Consider the following 18,387-nt stretch of genomic DNA (forward strand, 5'->3'; position numbering starts at 1 on the left):
CCTTTTGTTGGCATGATTCAGAACAGTGTCGGGTCAACTGAGGACATGAATGTCTGAACATACAGGCCTGTCGCACAAAGACAGTCAGAGATGATGGAAGATGTGTGTATTTTAAATGTTTTATTCTTTCAAATAAACCTACATCAAATATACATATTTAATCAAGATTAGAAAAATAATTAAATATTTCAAAACACTAAAATGTCACACATACAATAATAGCCACCACCCCACAGAGCAGGACTGACATACAGAGTAATGTCTATTGTTGCTGCTGGACATACTGAAATTAAATACATAAAACTGCATTTCATATACGATTACTCCCATCACGTATAAGGAGTATGAAATAGTTTATATCGGGGCTCAATGAAGCAGTAAAAACTCCTCCAAACAAAAGTATCTAACATTTTAAGATGATATCCACAGCTAATGCTGAAGAGACGTTTCCATGCAACGAGATAGTACGGTAAATATTGAATGAATGAATAGTACAACATCAACTACATAGTATTATAGTGAAGGTAGAACAATATTTATCCCTTTTTAAAGACCGTTCTTCTCAATTTGAGGTAAGATTATAGTATTTGCATATTAGAAGTTGCCTGTCTACTCAAAATCTAAACTTGAAAATGTAGATTTTTTTTCTATTCTAACCAAATTACTGAAACTGCTTTACAGGCTCAAGAAAATCTGCTCTCACCTTAAATCTTACCTTAGAGCAACTTCAATAAAGGTCACTTGGATGTCAAAGTGTTGTTTTTTTTTACCTGATGCTAAGCAGAAAACTTATATTTTGGAGAGAAAAAAAAAATACACTGACCTAATTTTGTGGAGCCAAATGCCATTTTTTTTTTTTTTAAGATTCAAGTGTGGAGTTTGTCAGCATCCTCTAAAGCTTCACTTTTCATTTTATTCAAATTGAAACATACAAAATCTGACCACTGTACTTTCAACTACAAGTGTTACACTTTAGCCATCAATATAAATCTTCCAAAGCTGAAACCCTCTCCGGAAGAACTTCCCCAAAGTAAAAGCATTTGGCTTTGAAATATACTATATTAGCCAACAGATATAAAGTATTGATATATATAAATTAGTGTCTGCATAGCATTACGATTTGTTGGTACACTGGCGGGTGTGTTAGTCAGCTCTCGTACCAATTAGGCAAAGAGCTGAGTGACTAGGCTCATCAGTGGATAAAATTCATTAATAAATGTAGCGTCGGCCACATCCTGATGTGAGAGTGTATCCGTGTGGCCTTAAGAGCTTTTTGACTATTTACACGCCACAAGCAGCATTTAAATATGCAGCACAAAAGTCACAAGTAGCAGCCACAGATATAGTGTTTAGTTACTAGGCACAATAACAGGGCTGACAGAATGCAGCCTCACAGGTTTATCCTGGCACTGTGGGAGGGACAACTATACAGTACGTGTTCAGGATAACATGTATCTGTGGGTGTGTTTTCACAGCAAAGGGAAAGGGGAGTTATCCAACCATAAAGTGGAATCCTGTGTGTGTTTGTGTGTGTGTGCAAACCCATTGTGCAAACTCCGTCCTCTTCAGTGTGGACTGTGAGAGCTGCTGTCAAGCATTTCACCACCAGGCTACCATTGCTAAACATGGCTGTTTTGGGTCTTCAACTTAAGGGAGGTTTTCAAAGGTAACCCACCAGAACATGTGATGAAACAGCAATAGTTCCTCCTTTTCAGTTCTGATCTCTTTGTATGAGCACTGAATTCATGTCTGTCTGTTCGTCAGTCTGTCAGTACCTCCTCTTTCCATGTTTCCCACCATCAGTCATGCAAGTTTTAGGCCGAAGAGCTGCGTGGAGGGACGACAAACAAGCTTTTAGCTAAGCATTAGTAAATTAAATTTGCCGAAATTGACATTTTTAAAACTTCTACAAGTCCAGTTCCTTCCCCGACTCACCTGGATCTGCCGTCTGCTTCTTCTTGTTGTGATGGACTATCTGATTCTCGTTGGTCATCTTCACATCCTGATCCTCCACGTAATTACTGCAACACAGCGAGAAAATGAAGACAAAGCACATACGCTTGAAGTAAATCTGATTGTACACACCTGCGGGAGGCTGGTAAGAGGGAACGACACAAAATGGAGGAGTGACTGATAACAAAGCTTGAAGCCAGCAGGTCCAGGCCTTGAGAGGTAACAAAAGGAGAGAGAAAAGGAAGAGAGGAGGAATTGGGGCATCACAAGTCAAGCGTGTGGTGAGGGTGTGGGATGACTGCGGGACGTTTGAGGGCACTGGAGGAATTTTCAATACAGGGATTGACCACAGGGAGGTGCTGACACGAGGCTTTCAGGAGCTCTGTTACTCACTGTTGGTGGTGTCTGCTGCCACGGGGGCTGAAGTGGAAAAGAGCACAGCTCTGTTCAAAACAACTCACTACTGAGGACAGTGAGGTTTATCTAACCTTCTTCGTCAAGCCATAACTTTCTTAATATTAGACTTTGCTGAAAAATGGTGTTGATATTCACAAGTAATAAGTTCGCTGTCTGACCATTTGGCACTCAACTTTACATACATACTGCTGGACAGATCCTATTATAGTTATACAATGTGTACCACGACTGAAAGGAAACATGCATGTTTAAGAAAGGATGCAGGACTGAGCAGCAACATCGTACAGCCAGGAAACAAAGTAGTCAATCATATCTTCGCCCTGAAATGCCAGGATACCTGATGACTGTGTTCCTCTCACGGTGTGCAATGTATGCGTTGTCTGTGAAGAGGATGGTGTGGTAAGGCACCACTGGATCACAGTTAGGCAGAATGCCTCGCGCCACGTGGCTCACGCTGTCCAAGATGCCGTTGTACACCAAGAGGTCATCCACCAGCAGCTGTACACATAATACAGACGTACAGGTTTTTCTGTTTGAGGTCCAAAAAAAACAAAAAAACAAAGAGATTGCCCAGCTCACAGCAGACAGGGAGGCTTACCCCAAACTCCTTTACTCCTCTCTGTGATGTCTTGGAGTAATTCCACAATTTGATCATGGACACGGTCACCGGGTGATCGAAGATGACGTACACACGGTTCACCTATGTGGAAACATTCAAAACACTCAATGCAAGTGTAAGACGAACTTTCATCTGTTAACTGATTGCAGTGTGGCCACTTATTCTCTTCTCTCTTTCTCACACACATCCTCACCAGTCCAGGGAGCACCGGTGCTAGCCACATATGTCTTCCGTCATGGGTACTGTTGACTCCATCTATTAATTTATCTGGAGTCCTCACATCACCACTCACATTGTCCAGTACATTCACGCTGTCTGGAAAAGCAGCGATGTCTGTTGGATAAAATGTTGAGGAGCGGATGTCTATTAATACCCATTAATACTCCTTCAACAGCTACTATTAATTTACTACTTCAACCAGTCAGATATGAATCAACCCTCATAGTCTGTTCAAAATAGCATTGGCTGGTGTAGCAGTTATGGTCTTTCAAAAGGTTTTAACCTTTAATGTGTCTCCTTTGTCTGGGTCTCCACCCCTGCTCCACATTACCTAAGTAGAGCCTGATCTCATAAATTTATGATGCAAACTGTGTAGTAATTATCTTCACTAGGCTGTAATTACAATGACATTTCCAGGTGTCACAGCAGAAAAAGCACAGGTGTACCTAATAACATTAATGATTGTATCATTTTACATTAGTGTCCCAGTAAACAATGCTGAGCCAACATAATATGCTACTGACATGGCTTAGACACAAATGATTGATAAACTGGACCTTGTTTAAAACTACTTTAATTACTCAAGAATTCAACCCCCTATTCTAGCATCCTTAGGTTAGGTTTTAATATTTACACTCCTACAGCAGGAGGAGAATATTCATAATTTGTAATTTAAATAATTTTAGTCTTGTTTTATGAGTAAATATTAGATCAGATAAAACAAGAGATAAAATACATATATTCTTGCAGTTGTGAAGAGGTTAGGTTTGTTAGGATATCTGCATAAAGGCCAATATGAACTCATGAGAAGGATACTGTTGTCACTGAGACTGATCTTCTCATGATTCTGGTCGTAAAACTCCAGGCCGTTCAGGCCGATGTAATAAGGGTCCCCCCATGTTGTTAACAGCTGCAGCTGAAAGATGACTGGCAGGTAAAGGTCAAGGAATATACAACATGAAGCACCATTTAGAGCACACGTAAGGCTTGGCTAAAGCCTGATGTCTAAACTACTGTGTGTGTGTGTGTATCATATATTTCAGACACAACTGTCCAAACCATGTAAGAAGGATACATCCACAAGGCATGATGGGAGCTTCATAGTCCATGCTGGCCTGTTCTTGTTTCTTAGAGCTTCCTCTGATGTGAAAACAAGAAAATTACAGATTAGGAAAAGCATTTTTAGCAATCTCTCATAAGATAAGAGTACATGCACATTTCATTTCCAGCTCCTACTTGTGGGTGTAATCTTCAGCACTCTTGTCGTCAGTGGGCGTCTGGACAAAGTCTACAAAGAGGATCTCCTGGGCAAAGTCAAAGTGACAGTTTCCCAGTCCTTTCCTGATCAGGAATCCCTCCGTTGGGGAGATGGCAACATCATCCATGAACACATGGATCACCTTCACCTGAATCAAACATACAGAGATTTTCTTGAAGGATAGTTTCACAGTTGTTCCAGTCTGTCTTAAAACAACAGTCAGGTGCCCAAATCATCATTGAAATAGGTCTTTCTTGTTGTAATTATTCCTCCTGTTCATACTGGCTATTAAAATATACTCTTCAAATGTGCTTCCAATATAGGTAATTTTGTGCAAAAATGTATTTAACTCCGACTGCTGAAGCCTCATATAAGCTTCAAATATCAAGTGGACATCTGCCACATTTACAGTCTTTTTAGCGTAAAATTCCCTCTTTGTGTTTCCTCAGACAGTGTTTCCCTGTTGAGCTGCGGTGGAAGTATAGTAACAAAACGAGGCAATAAAAAGATCTGCTTGATTTGACTAATTTAGACACTTGGGAGCTTCATATTAGCTTCAGATAAACTTAAATACATTTTTGCACAGGAGGACTGTGGATTTTGTCTCCCATCACTTACATTGTAAGTGCATTATGAAGGGATCTTCTAATGGTCAGTATGAACAGGAGGAATGATTACAGCAAAAAACCTATTTTAGTGTTCATTTGGGCACCTGACTGTTGTTTTAAGACAGACTTGAAAAACTGTGGACCAGTCCTTTAATGTGTTGTCTTTAGTCTTCTGCATAGAGCCTTTCAATGTCACTCTATGCCTTGTAGTGTTCTGCAGTAATGTTATCACTGTTCAGTTATGAACTGTGTGATGTTTTGAGCAGGTTCACAAGTTAGTGGTGTTAATTTGTACACAAGAAGCAATTTAAATGTGTGAATTCTACTTTTGTCTGATGTGTGTACTCAGCCTGACACAGGACTTGACACGAGATTGTGACGTGTGATTTCACTTGGGTCATATTATCCACGCAAAAACTAACTGATCTCCAGCTTGATCATTACACTGTGAGCTATGATGCTGACTGGTGTATGGATAATTTATCATATTAATCCATTTTACAGTCTAGACTTTAAATGTGTTACATAGTCTGATATATTCAGTTAATTATTAGCATTATTTAAAAAGGGAACTTCCATAGTTCTCCAACTTCATAGTAAACGTAAACATAGTAAAAGAAAAGTTTCTCACCCCTCTGTAAGAGTCCTCAGGGGACTTGTTGTAGTTCCAGATACGGAGTCCAGCGATGGTCTGGGGCTCGTTGAAGGTAATGTTCAAGGTGTGGGGCTCTCCATAACAGAAAGGGATCAGCCACATGTGCTGGTCATCAGTGGTAATGTTGTGGCCGTCTATAAGCCTGGATAATGATAATAGACACTGATGACGATTTTGATTGTGATATTAGATTTTTATTGAAGGCAGGGTAGGAAGACGAAACGTGTAAAAGTGTAAAATATGATGCAGGAAATCACAGAAATTAAGGTTATTCTACTTTTATATCTACTGCAACTAACAAATAAGTCACCAGGATCATGTCAGTGTACTCAACATTCACACAGAGCAGACAGTGTCAGACATACTTATCAAGGGTGCGCAAATCATGTCCATAGTCAGGCAGGTCGTTGAGGTCTCTGGGTGAGGCAGCCATAATACTGAGGTCCAAAGGTAAACTCTCTCCATCCTTCCCCACCACCTCCAAACCTGTCAGGCCCATGTAGTGGGAGTCACCCCACGTTAACACCAGCTCTAGTCGAAGGCCTGGGGTGGAGGGAGACAATCATATTATTCAGTCATTGCACGTATCGAAAGCTAATGTTTAACACTGCATAGAAAGGAGAACTGAATATGTGATGTCAGAATAATGTTGATAATATGTAATATGCACTCACACATTCCAGTGTACATCCCAGGAATATGCCCCATGTCCTCCTCAGACTGGCTCACAGTGGGGTTGAGGTGAAGTTTCAACTAAGAAAACATTTAAAGCAGATTTGTGTAATGCTGTCCTTGGACGGTGTGATGGCTAATTTATCTTGATGCCTGTTACACTGTCAGCTATTCTTCTAAAGCAATGTGGGAATGCTGAGCAGCAGTGTTTCCAAAAGAAAGATATTCTATGACGTGTTTTGTTAAATAAATGGTTTTAATGTCTTGTTTGGCTAGTGACCACTGTTGTCAAAGTTGGAAACTAGGTGCCTAAATTAATCAAATTCTTTAATTTCTAAGGATTTGGGTTTGCTATTTAACACTAGTGAAGTGGGATTTACATAATTTCTATGCATTTACATACATACAGCAAATGTGTACTACTGATAAGGCCTGTACTTACAGTGAGGTCTTCCTCTCGGAAACCAGCCTGTGTGAAAGGTCTTTCCTCTCCCTCTCCATCTGCAGTGCGTGGTCTCTGCAGCTCCTCCTCGGATACCAGATTCTCTGGACCCTCACCTTCACTAAGGAAGGTTTCATCATATCGAGACATAGCCTCCAGGATCTCATCATCAGTAGTGAACAGGATAGTGTCGCCAAACTGGTCCAGCCCTGGAGTCACAACAGAGTCAGGAAAAAAGAGCAGGTGATGATAAAAGCAAACAGATGATAAAAAAAGTAACACAAGGGAACATAAAACTTATGAGGCTGTTTTGATCAAATACCTCCAGATAGTGTCCCAGAAGCCTTTGCAATCTCGCCTCTGAAGATGCACCTTCCATCCAGCAGCATTTCCACCTCCTTCACCCCTCGAAAAGAGTGGATACGTGACTTGTTGTAGTTCCACACTCGGATCATGGCAACCTGGTAGGGAGCTCCAAAGTCCAAGAAGATGGTGTGGCTCCGACCAGGGGTGAACGGGGCCAGCCAAACGTGCATGTCGTCCTGTGTGCGATTAACACCATCGATCAAGTTGGTGACCACACGTGGATCCTTGCCATAAGCTGGCAAAATGTTGATGTCTGGAGGGTCAGCACGGATGTGAGCAGGTCGGAGGGGTTCTCCACTGGAGCTGAAAACCTCCAGGCTGTTGAGACCCACATAGTGGCGATCGCCCCAGGTGGACAGGATGTTGATGACCAGCCTTTGGCCCTGGGGTAGCACTGGGATCTCAAACTCTTCCTCCCGCTCCATGGACGAATCATCATCGGGGCCTTCGCACAGTGCCCCCTGAGAGGTCAAGGAGGAAAGTGGGCTCCTGGGTGCTGAGGAGGGGTTGACTGGGACTGTGGGAGGACCACGGCCCTGGCGCTGGAGGAACTCATCAAAGATGTCACCTTCAAAACCAGTGTTTGAAATGCGTCCACGTTGGCATTGGTTGAACTTAGTGAGGGAGTCCCAGGATTCCATGAGGGTGTCGTCCTGCTGGCTGTGCAGCTGGGCTCGAAGGGTGCCCTGCCTCCTGCTGGTGTTTACCAATGACAACGGCTCCTCTGGACAACGCACAAACGTTAGCAATGAAACAATAATGAGCTTAAGAAAATAAGATAATCTGTTGATGGCGATAAACTGCCTTTACATTTATCATCAAACACTCAATACACGAAAAAAGATCAAGTTAATATGTTTTGTGTAATTGTACAGTAAATGTCACACCTCTATGCTGTTCTAAATATCATAAATGAATTGTCTACTGACCATTTCACTGGCTTTAAAAATAGTTCACAGACCAGAAGAGAGTTTGGAACTCTGGTATGTAAACTGGAAAGTGTGAGTACTTGCGTAAGCCTATGAACAGTCCCTTAAATCAGGTTATTATTTGCAGTCTGTGAGATCAAGGGATTAAAATGCAGGAGGCAGTCACCTTTCTAACAAGGCAACCTATCCTGTTTCACAATCCTATTTAGGTTCAGGGAGACATCTGTAGCGATGACAAATTCCGCCAAATGTGAATGAGAAAAATGTAGGTCTTAAAGTTAAGAAATTACAGAATGACAAAAGTTAATCTGCAGCTGAAATAAAGACAGTCATTACACAGAACGGACAATTAGCATGGCTGTTCAGTAAGGTGAGTGTAAGGACTCAAAACAAACTAATTAATATCGAAAAGTTACTGAGAGGGAGCAGCATTCAACATAGGGAGCCAGTGATAAAATGTATCAAACCAAACGACCCAGATAGTAGCCAAGCAAACTGTGATCAAAAATACAAAGCCTCAAGCTGAAGGCAAGTTGGTTGAAAAGCAAGATATGTTTAATGAGTCTTTATCTAATTTCTTACGAACAGAGTTTACTAATAAATGCAATATTGAATATAGATGTGTGATAGTCTGTGAGAAGATAGTATTAGGTGATATACAGAGCAAAATAAACTACAAGCGTGACATAATCACATCCCAACACAGATCTCTATCTCAGTGTTATAACCTCAAAAATAGGAGGCAGTAGTTGTGCCTACCTGTGTTTGACAGTGCAGTAGCTCGTAGGTGTTGCTCTTCTGTCTGCCTGGTGGTGACCACAGTGTTTCGGAACGAGCTCCTGCGTCCACTGATGGGCCTGTCAAGCTTTTGCTCTCCAAGCTCCTCCAGCAGGTCGCAGCTCATGTCCAAAGAATCAGCCTTCCACTGACTCCCATTTACTGTCCTCTCCACTCCCCTGCACACCCGACCCGGGTTACACGGCAACTCCGGGAGCATTGAAGAGGTTGAGGCTGATTGAGATTTGGGCTCTCCAGAGTGCTGAGGCACCAGCCACCGCGGCCTCTCCCTGCTGGTCTCGCAACCCTCCGGAGCTCCTCTGTTCAGGGGCTGCAGCCACTGGGGGGCCACCCGGGAGGAGGACGGCTGGGTGGTGACTGTCTGCTCCATGGGTGCTGGCTGCTCCACCTGTTGCCTGAGAGAGAGGGGCTCTTCTGAGGCAGACAGGTCAAAAGAGTTTCTTTGCGAGGAGGAGCGACGGGCAGAGGATGAAACCCCTGCTGCTGAAGGAGCGATGGGTGGAAGCGGTGTGTGCGATTTCTCCTGCATGTCTGTCATTGCCTGGTCTGCTGCATCTGATGGCTGCGGATTTGAACTGTGGTGTCTCTGGGTGCCCTCCCCACCCTTCCTATCATCATAGCGCTGGGGGCTGGCACCTCGAAGATTGTGTCCTGAAGACACAGGGCTGGAATACAAGGAGTCTGAGACCTGGAAATCCTGGAGATCAATGGTGGTGCTGTAGTCAAACACCTGGTTGCCACAGCCCTTCTCCAGCTCACCTTCAAACACCAATGTGCTGTTCAGGTACAGCTTTATATGTCGTGCACCGACATCAAGCTCCTGGAAAAGAAACACAGCCTCAATTTACTTGCACCCTGAATATATAGACATGTTTCAGAACAGTTTGTACACCATTTGATTTTTAACACCCAGTTATGCAACAAAATGCAAAAATATTTCAGATTTTAATGTCTGACATAAAACAAAACAAAAATAAATTCTACACATTTAAGTAAAGTTATAACATGCATATTTCAGATTAAAAAGGTATCACATGAACATATTTAGCATTTCATGATGTATACTGAACAATATTTTGAGTACATAATGATTCTAATTAAGCAAAGCAACACAAGCTGCAAACCAAAAAAGCATATGGTGCAAAAAAGTGTAGTATATCACATTTCATACACACACAACTGATTCATTTACCTGTTTCTTACATAAGCTAGCCGTAAGTAGCCCTCTCACAGATACCATGCAGTCATGGCTGCCATGAGCGACATGGCTAAAGCCCAACTCAAATCTGCTCGACGCAACATCGCAACGTGGACTCAGGTCAGCCTAGAACTTCCTTCTCACCAACAGCTCCGTGTATATATATAAATAACAGGTTCAAGCACTAATTCACAATCCAATAATGACATTGAGTAATTCCGGATCGCTGTAGTAGCATAGAAAGGAGATACGATGTGGGGATTGTACCCCTCTATGAACAGCAGATAGAATGAGAGGCAGAAGCCCACATTTCCTCTAATGCTAATCCTCTGGGGCTAATCTCTCCCTGTTCCACATTTGGACAGACTGACTGGCAGCTCAGTCAGCCACTGCTTAAAGAGAACCACACCCCTGACACCACCACGCCGATACAGTCACCAAGCATTATAGTGACAACACACGAGCATGTAGGATTTATGAGCTTGACAGACAGCAAAATGGATCATCTCTGAAGTCAAGAGAGGGATAAATCAAAAGATGTGCAGAAAGGATTGCATATGAAATTGAATGGCTACAATAAAAATACATACACTGAGGCTTCTGTTGTAGTTCCAGATTTTGATGCGGGATATTCCAAAGTCTGCCGAGCGCTCCGTGTTCCTGATGATGAAGTAGAGCTGGATGGGAGGGTGGAACGGACACGTCCACATGTGACGCTCTTTGGTAGTCTGTCAACCCAAGAGAGTAGTTAAAAACCACGAGCAAATACTTTGTCTGTGTAAATAATGATGTAAAAAGTAATTATTTGAAAAATGTAAAAAAAAAACTGCTATAAACTCATCTCACTATTGCAATAGCGCTATTGAATTTACTCAAAGAAAATTTGTAAACATGACAAGGATGGGATTAAAAAACATTTTATGCATTTCTTACATTGCTAATTTTCAAATTATTGAATCAGATTTAATGTGTGTAGCCCTATGTAGAAGCAGAAATAATCTAAATAAGACGTTGAGGCAGGCAGAGTCTCACCTTCACCTTTCCATTGACAAGTGCCCCCAGATTCCCAGGGTAGTCAGCGTTCCTGATGTCCAGGTCATGAGGTGAAACATACAGCTTCTTGTTTCTGAGGCAGAAAAACTGCAACTCCGTCAGCCCGACCTGCAGAGCATTCCCCCAGTTTGACAGGATCTCCATGGTAACATACCATGCAGGGGTGACCTCTGAGGGCTGCCTTCTCTGCAATGACAACACAAAACATTTCCAAGTGCTTCTGTTCGCTTTCTGTCTGTATCACACTGAGCAGTATTATTATCATTCATTCTGAACTGTGAGACTGGGTTTCTGACTCACCAGCTGTTTGCTGTAATCTGTTTTGACACTCTGAGGGATGTTGTAGCTGGGTCCACCGTCCAGTTTCTCCAAGGCTTTCAGCAGTTTCTGTTGCTGCCTGAACAGAAGGATGACATCCTCAGCTCTGCTGCTTTGTTTACTCTCTCTGACCTTCATATATGTAGGGAGGGAGGGCTGATCACTGGAATAGCTACATTGATAAATAAGTCTTCCAGGTTCCAATCAGTTTCTATAAAACACTATTACATTTGTTCTGAGTTACAATCAGTACCAAGTGTTTTTCTATCCCACAGAAGCCAGAGTGTACAGTACATTCAGTGCTTGTGTGTTTAAGTGCCATATTCTGTAAGTATACCTGTGGCCCATAAGCGTGATTCTCTGCATGGCCAAAGTGACACCGTTCTCATCCTTGTCGTGGGTGTTGTGATGAACTAAGCCATTCATCATCTGGTGTCCCCTGCCCTGGATGACGAAACACAATGGAAGAGATAAATACGCTTTTGCTACTGGTTTCATATATAAGCTAAATCTGGAAAACAACAAAACTACAATACAAGTGTAGAGATAATATAGGCATTCTAATGTTCTGAATCATCATAAAAACAGCTGTTATCAGTAGAGAAAAATGTTTTAACATGAAATAGCCCAGAGTTGAGTAAAGGTGGGAGGAGTACAGTTTGGGGAAGGCAGACCGTGTTGCGACTGAAGGGCTCAGGACTCTGCATGGGGTTGTTTTCTCTCTGGATGGCCTGGCGCACCCCACATGCCATTTCCTCTGGGTCTCGATCCTCAAAGGACGCCTTCCTGGCCGCTGACAGGGGCCTCTCCACCCGACTCCTTGGCCCTTTAGCAAAAAGCAAATGTCTTTTAAAACAACACACATACACTATGCTATCCCACCTTGCAGAGACCACATTTTTTAAATGTTACAGGACTTACTCTGACCATCCCAGCTCTCTTTTGAAGGTGGCCTATCCAATGTTTTGCTCTTCACCAACATAGGCTTGGTGGGTATGAAGGTGTCGATGCTGTCTTTCCTTTTTGCAGATAGAGAGCGTTCAATCTTGCGACCTGGAGCAATGGAGAAAATGGACAACCTGTGTCTCAGGGAAGCACTGAGCAATATTTGGAATAAATGCACCTATTATGAATTAAATAGACAGTTTTCAGGTTCACAGTCTTTCTGCATGCCACGTGCTGACAAACATGGGATTTTAATTGTGCAGTGACAGCTAATGTTATTGCCTATTCTCCTTGTGTACAGTTCAGTGCTGATGAAGCAGATAAGGAGGTGAGAGAACCACTCTGGACAATTAAGACTCATCCTAAAAATCAATAACAAATTTACATAAGAAAGTGGATACTGAAGCCTACCTTTAGGTGAGGGTCCAAAGTCCAGGACTATGAGGTTTGCTGAGTCGAAATGGCTATGGGAAGAGCTGGGCCGAGGGTTGGAGGAGGACTTGGAGGAAGAGAGAGGCAACCCCAGTTCGTCCAGACTCTCAGTGCTCTCGTCCCTCTCAATCTGCTCCTCCACCCACTCCTCGTCTGACTCCTCCCCCGCTGAGCCACGGCTGCTCCGCCACATGCTAACCTCCAGGCTCCGACGCAAAACCTAGTTTACAAAAGGTCAGCGTTAATGTACGCATCCGTGCACACAGTCATCAGTGTAAGCACTCACAGGCGCACATGCATGCTGACTGTTGCAAGTATTCCCTTGATTTGTGTGACTACTGCTGAAAAAGCGTCATAAATTAACACCCAGGAGCTCGAAACAAATTTAGATGATTCACGACATCTCATGCCACCTTGACAAGATGAAATAAAACAACATCCGTATTTCTTCTTGCGCTTACCTTCACTTCCTCAAGGTTGAGAAGCACCTTCTCGCTGTGCTCCTGATTTGCTTGTCCTCCTTGGCTCTCAGGCCTGGAGCTGAAGGAGCGCGAAACCTTGCAGGTGTCCCTCGGGGAGCAGGGACTACGAGGCGAGCGCGGACTGGAGTTCTACATGAAGTACAGTGATTGGATAAAGGGAAATAGCAGAGATGGAGAGATGCTAAGTAGTACAGACAGCTGCAGCTGACACCTAGCCCCTCCCCTAAAAAAAACACCCACACACACACAGGCTTAGTAGGCATTGTTATATCTTTACTCTACCTCCATGTCTACACTTTCATAGGGCTCAAAATCCTCAGTGTAGCGCTTTTCTGGGGATATCCGCAAACTTGGTCCCTCTTCTGTCCGAATTCTGACAGAATCCTGCACACATAAAAAGGGAAACATTTCAATCAGTGTACTTTCATGGGAAAATATGCATCTCTGATACACAACAATCAAAGATAATAAATATTAAGAGATTACAAGTCTGCACCTGCACCCATTCTTTCCTTTGGACCTTTCCTGGGGCAGTGTGGCTCCTCTGCCTGCTGGTCTGCTCCAGATTACGGCTATCTTCAGTTAGCTGGTGGGCGCTTCTACAGACATCTGCCGATGAGTCACAGCACAAAAAGGAACATGAGCAGCGTGCAGCAGAGTGTTGCCTCGGTGGAGAAGGAGCACACAATCACACACGCAGATGGTCCACAGCACATAGAGGAAGAAGGAAAAAAAATGGCTGCCAGCTACAACTGTCACTATCGTTTATTCACTGAGACTGGGCATGGGATCATGCCTTGCAAACTACAAGCTGAGGAGTGGTGGCTATTAGCTTGTGGTTCCATATGTTCTGTTGGATGACAGAGACGACAAGACCTGGATTATCAGGAGGAACCTTGGATTTCAGTGTAAAAATGCCAGAATACTCATGCACAATGTTTCCCCTTGCACATAGAGAGGTAAAAAAATAATGAGCTCTTATATAAGAGATTTTTAGTGTTGAGGGTTTATAGGTTTATTTTGGTCCAGTGGCAGCGTACCTGCTGTGCGTGCAGGCCTCCAAGCAGGTGAGGAGGTGACAGACTTGTGGTTGGTGCTCTTGGGATGCTTCCTGCCGACTTCAGCATTGGCTCCGTTAAGATAAATGGAAAAGCCTTGCTCTAGCTGCTCCAACTCAATCTCCCTGGGGTCTTTGACTTTAAGGCGCTTAAGGATCCTGAGGACCAAAGACAACTGATAACCACCTCTACAAATATAATATATGAACAAAAATCTGACAAAGAGTGCATCACAGGTATGAGACAGCTAAAATTCAGAACATCACACACTTTTTCAAGCAATACTGACCTCCACTCCCCTACTCTACAGCACATCACACACTAATTCCTTGTCTCTCAAAGCAAGGAACCAATCAGTGCTCCTATTAGGCAGCACTGAAAGTCATGGAAATCCTCTGTGAAATCCAATCTGTCTCTCCCCAACAGCCTGTGCTCACACTTTACCTGTTTTTGCGCTGGAGAGCGATTAAATATTCATCCAGAGTGTCATCCACAGCAGAGGCGAGCTTCTCTCCTTGGCACGCCTTACTCTCCTTCAAGAGCACGCGCAAGAGTACGCACACATACACACACACACACACACACACACACACACACACGATGCAGAGTCAGAAAAGCCTACATCAGCTGTTTCACTGCCACAATAGACATCATTGTTGGACAGGTATTCACATTCACAGACTACAATCGATATCCACTATATATGGTACATCACAAGATTTATGCAAACAACTTGCTCCTCCAGTTTTGAGTAAATAAAACATTGATGCAGTACACGAATTGTGTCAAGATGTTCACTTTAGGTACATGGTGGATAGACAAAATACCATTTATCTAACTGTCAATGTGATGTGGTTTTTGGTGCCAAATGTGCCTGTTCAAGCATCTCTTTGTACAAGGATCAAAAACAATCAGTCAGTGCTGTAGCAGTGCTGATATAAACAATGTGATGGGAAAAAGTGGGGAATGCTTTCTTGTAAAACATTAGGGCCCCAAATAAGAACTGGTCATCAGTTTAACAGAGTTGCAAAGACAGTTTGAAGACTAAAACCGCAATGATCGGTTGATTAATCGAGTAGTCAATTGACAGAAAATTAATTGCCAACTATTTTAATAATCAATTAATCTTTTAGTAATTTCTAAAAAAAAAAAAAAAGCCAATGGTTTTCTTTGTCTTCTGTGGATGTATTTGGGCTATGGACTGTTGGTTGGACAAAACAAAACATTTGAAGAATTCTAATGGCCATTTTTCACAATTTTCTGACATTTTATAGACCTAACGACTAATCAATTAACCTAAAAAATAATCAGCAGATAATCAATAAGGAAAATAACTGTTCTTTGCAGCTCTATTTGAGTCCAGGCACATCAATCTGTGAACACAGTCTAATATTTTTCAAACAGACACAATGATGATCATTAAGATATTTAGTTAATAATATTTAGTTAATTCTAAAGGCCTGCAGACTGTCAATTTTAAGATTAGGTGTTATTTTATTAAAATATGTACAAACTGAGGAACACTAATGATTCAGAATGGGCCCAGATCCCTGTGTATTAAGTCCAACACTTTTATGAGTCCATGCTTTGTCAAATTGAGGCTCTTCTCTAAAAGGTGGTCCTCCATGGTACTCACAAGGTGTGAGCGCAATAGTGGCCACACAGTGGTTGGAACAAATTGCAAGCACTGCTTGTACATCTTGCAATAATGTGTCTGGGCATAATACATGAAGTGCAACTGTTTCAAAGAAACCAGCACCGACAATACATGTCACTCATCTATGATGTCAACCATCACTTAAAATGCCACAGTAACCAGAGTGATAAACAACTGACCGTTTGTGTTTACAAGCCATGCTTGACAAGATATATTGTTGTAAAAATACATCTGTCACATCAGCCAGGATCCCATTGTGGGGGTCCAGTAGATAGGTCTCCAATTACCCCCCCCCCTTCCACTTTTTGTCAAGACACTGCTGGATTAAATCATCCTCATAAAAACATCTGATTTCTGTCCACTTTAATGTTAGAAATGTAGGCCTTGACCTTCAGCCAGTGAGAAATTACACCAATGTGGGTTTCTTGGAAGGAGCATCAGTTATCTGCATAAGACAGTCACCTACAGCTCATGCCATTGCAGTTTATAACCCATGCATAATCATGCAAAATGACCACAAATAATAATAAAAAAAAATCACAAGGCCCTTACTTAGTTTCTACGGGTCTACTAGGCTACAGCGTCTGTCAATGACAGGAGCAGAAGGGAAGCAAAGAAAATTGAAGGAAGAATAGAGAATAGTTAGTAGTGACAAAGCACAGAGGAAGAGTGACAGCTGAGACACTGCTCGAAAATATGGCGATGGCTGCCCACAAAATTGAAGGCAACTTCTTCACGATGTCACATGTCAAGTAAAAAGACAGATCATGTGAACCTACAAAATACTGGCATAGCAGATGAGTCGTTACATAAAACGACCTTTTGCTTACCTCTTTATCCATTATGTGGCCGCAGAGGATGCTGTTCACATAACCCTACCCCACATCTTCAAGAAATATAATCGACATCTGCTTTTTGTCTGTTTACCGCTGCAGAGGGACACAGATGAAGGTTACCTGTGACATGAAACCCAAATTACCTTGAAAGCACTTCGTTTAAAATGTCGCCCCACCCTCTGGACGATTCAGCAGAACAAATACATACCCGCTATTTCCAATGCAAAAAATTAACCATCTTATTGTATAAATGTTTTCGTCAAAACTCATTAGAAATAGCTTAACATGCCGTTAACTTTATTCACGCAGAGAGCTAACAAGACGTAGCTATCCTAATTTGAATGGCACTGATAGCTAACACACACTGTTAACGCTACACGGCTTTCCTCTCATCTCCATCACATGTACGGTTAACTATTTACCTGGCAAATTAACTCCTTATATTGATGGCAGAGTCAACGTAAGCAAGCAGCCTTAACAGCTCAGTTAGCATTGGCGCTAATAACAAACTGAAAGGCTAATAAGTTAGCATGTTACTAGTTAGCATTAAATCAGAAAAAAAACGTCTTGCGTTCATATTCTTGTATACTCTTACCTCTGGCGTTAATAAATATAAGAAAGATACTTACTGCCATCGTTAAATTGTATTTTGTTTGCCATAAGCTTGGAAATTTACGCGTTTTTCTGTGTTTTCTCATGTGCCCAGTGTGTTGTGTTGGTTGGTAACCAGGATAGCGCTCCACCAATAGAAAGAGCCGCATCAGAGTGAGACACGCCCCCCGCCAGACAGATATGGGGTTAAGATTGTCTCATAATTATTGAACAAACTCTCCCAAGACTCAAAAGAACAACAAAATAAATAAAAGTAAATAAAAATAAATTGATCCCCCACCCACCTGAAATGCAAAACTTACAATAAAACTATGCAAGAGTGAAACATACGATTACAATATTCTCACTTTTCTTTCACTGATTTCTTTTTTTTTTTTTTTTTTAATCAAAGTTTATTTCTGAATTTCCTCCCCTTATTTTCTCCCATGATAACATTCAGAGAGTATAATAAATATATAAATAATGTAAAATAGCCAGTTAAAAAAAAAAGAATAAATGATGGGATTTGCAGTTACTTTTTTCAGTTTTGGTGCTCAATTTTTCAGTTTCAGTTCTGACACAAAGTATCGACCTGTCTCTCCAAAAGTCACTGGCCAATAGGGATGCAGTCCTGTACCACCTGCCCCACATGAAAGTTTTGACAGACCTGAAAAATTCAGCAGGAACACTGAAAAAAGTGAAAATCCTGATAAGTGAAAGAAAAATGAGAACATTGTGATCAGATGTATAGGTTTGACTTTGGAGTCTTTTTTTTTGTTTTAATTTACATTTATTTACTTTCAATTTAATTTTCATTGTATGATCATTGGGAGATTTTGTTCAATTATTATGGCACAAACTTAATCCCATAGACATCCAGA

At 42.0% G+C, this 18,387-nt stretch overlaps 1 protein-coding gene across 3 annotated transcripts; it reads right to left on the reverse strand.

Annotated features, from left to right (window-relative positions):
- Window positions 1–103: 103 nt before the first annotated feature.
- On the reverse strand, window positions 104–17,661 carry LOC137172454 (katanin-interacting protein). Of its 3 annotated transcripts, none has more exons than XM_067576875.1 (29): window positions 17,545–17,661; window positions 16,910–17,008; window positions 14,867–14,955; window positions 14,405–14,580; window positions 13,861–13,973; window positions 13,647–13,748; window positions 13,344–13,493; window positions 12,862–13,102; window positions 12,427–12,558; window positions 12,180–12,331; window positions 11,843–11,949; window positions 11,488–11,584; window positions 11,167–11,373; window positions 10,725–10,862; window positions 8,898–9,756; window positions 7,166–7,933; window positions 6,844–7,052; window positions 6,404–6,482; window positions 6,095–6,272; window positions 5,706–5,871; window positions 4,445–4,614; window positions 4,284–4,348; window positions 4,025–4,135; window positions 3,183–3,322; window positions 2,969–3,070; window positions 2,708–2,868; window positions 2,347–2,373; window positions 1,936–2,021; window positions 104–1,827 (listed from the first exon to the last, which is right to left on the reverse strand). In XM_067576875.1, exons 2-29 carry the CDS (start codon window positions 16,919–16,921, stop codon window positions 1,769–1,771), a joined length of 4,896 nt encoding a protein of 1,631 aa, XP_067432976.1. In that variant the 5' UTR covers window positions 16,922–17,008; window positions 17,545–17,661; the 3' UTR covers window positions 104–1,768. The 3 variants fall into 3 exon arrangements, with proteins under 3 accessions (XP_067432976.1, XP_067432977.1, XP_067432978.1); XM_067576876.1 differs by having other exon boundaries at window positions 16,910–17,035; window positions 17,545–17,659; XM_067576877.1 differs by lacking the exon at window positions 2,347–2,373.
- Window positions 17,662–18,387: the final 726 nt, after the last annotated feature.

This window comes from Thunnus thynnus, chromosome 20 (genome assembly GCF_963924715.1).
Source record: "Thunnus thynnus chromosome 20, fThuThy2.1, whole genome shotgun sequence".
Taxonomy (NCBI): Eukaryota; Metazoa; Chordata; class Actinopteri; order Scombriformes; family Scombridae; genus Thunnus; species Thunnus thynnus.

Excerpts from the sequence above, each read along its gene's own strand:
- LOC137172454 (XM_067576875.1), bottom strand. Across the intron at positions 11,585-11,842 it reads ATCACGCTTATGGGCCACAG|GCAGCAACAGAAACTGCTGA; the intron begins GTATACTTACAG and ends CCTTCTGTTCAG. Across the intron at positions 10,863-11,166 it reads TTGTCAATGGAAAGGTGAAG|ACTACCAAAGAGCGTCACAT; the intron begins GTGAGACTCTGC and ends TTGGGTTGACAG.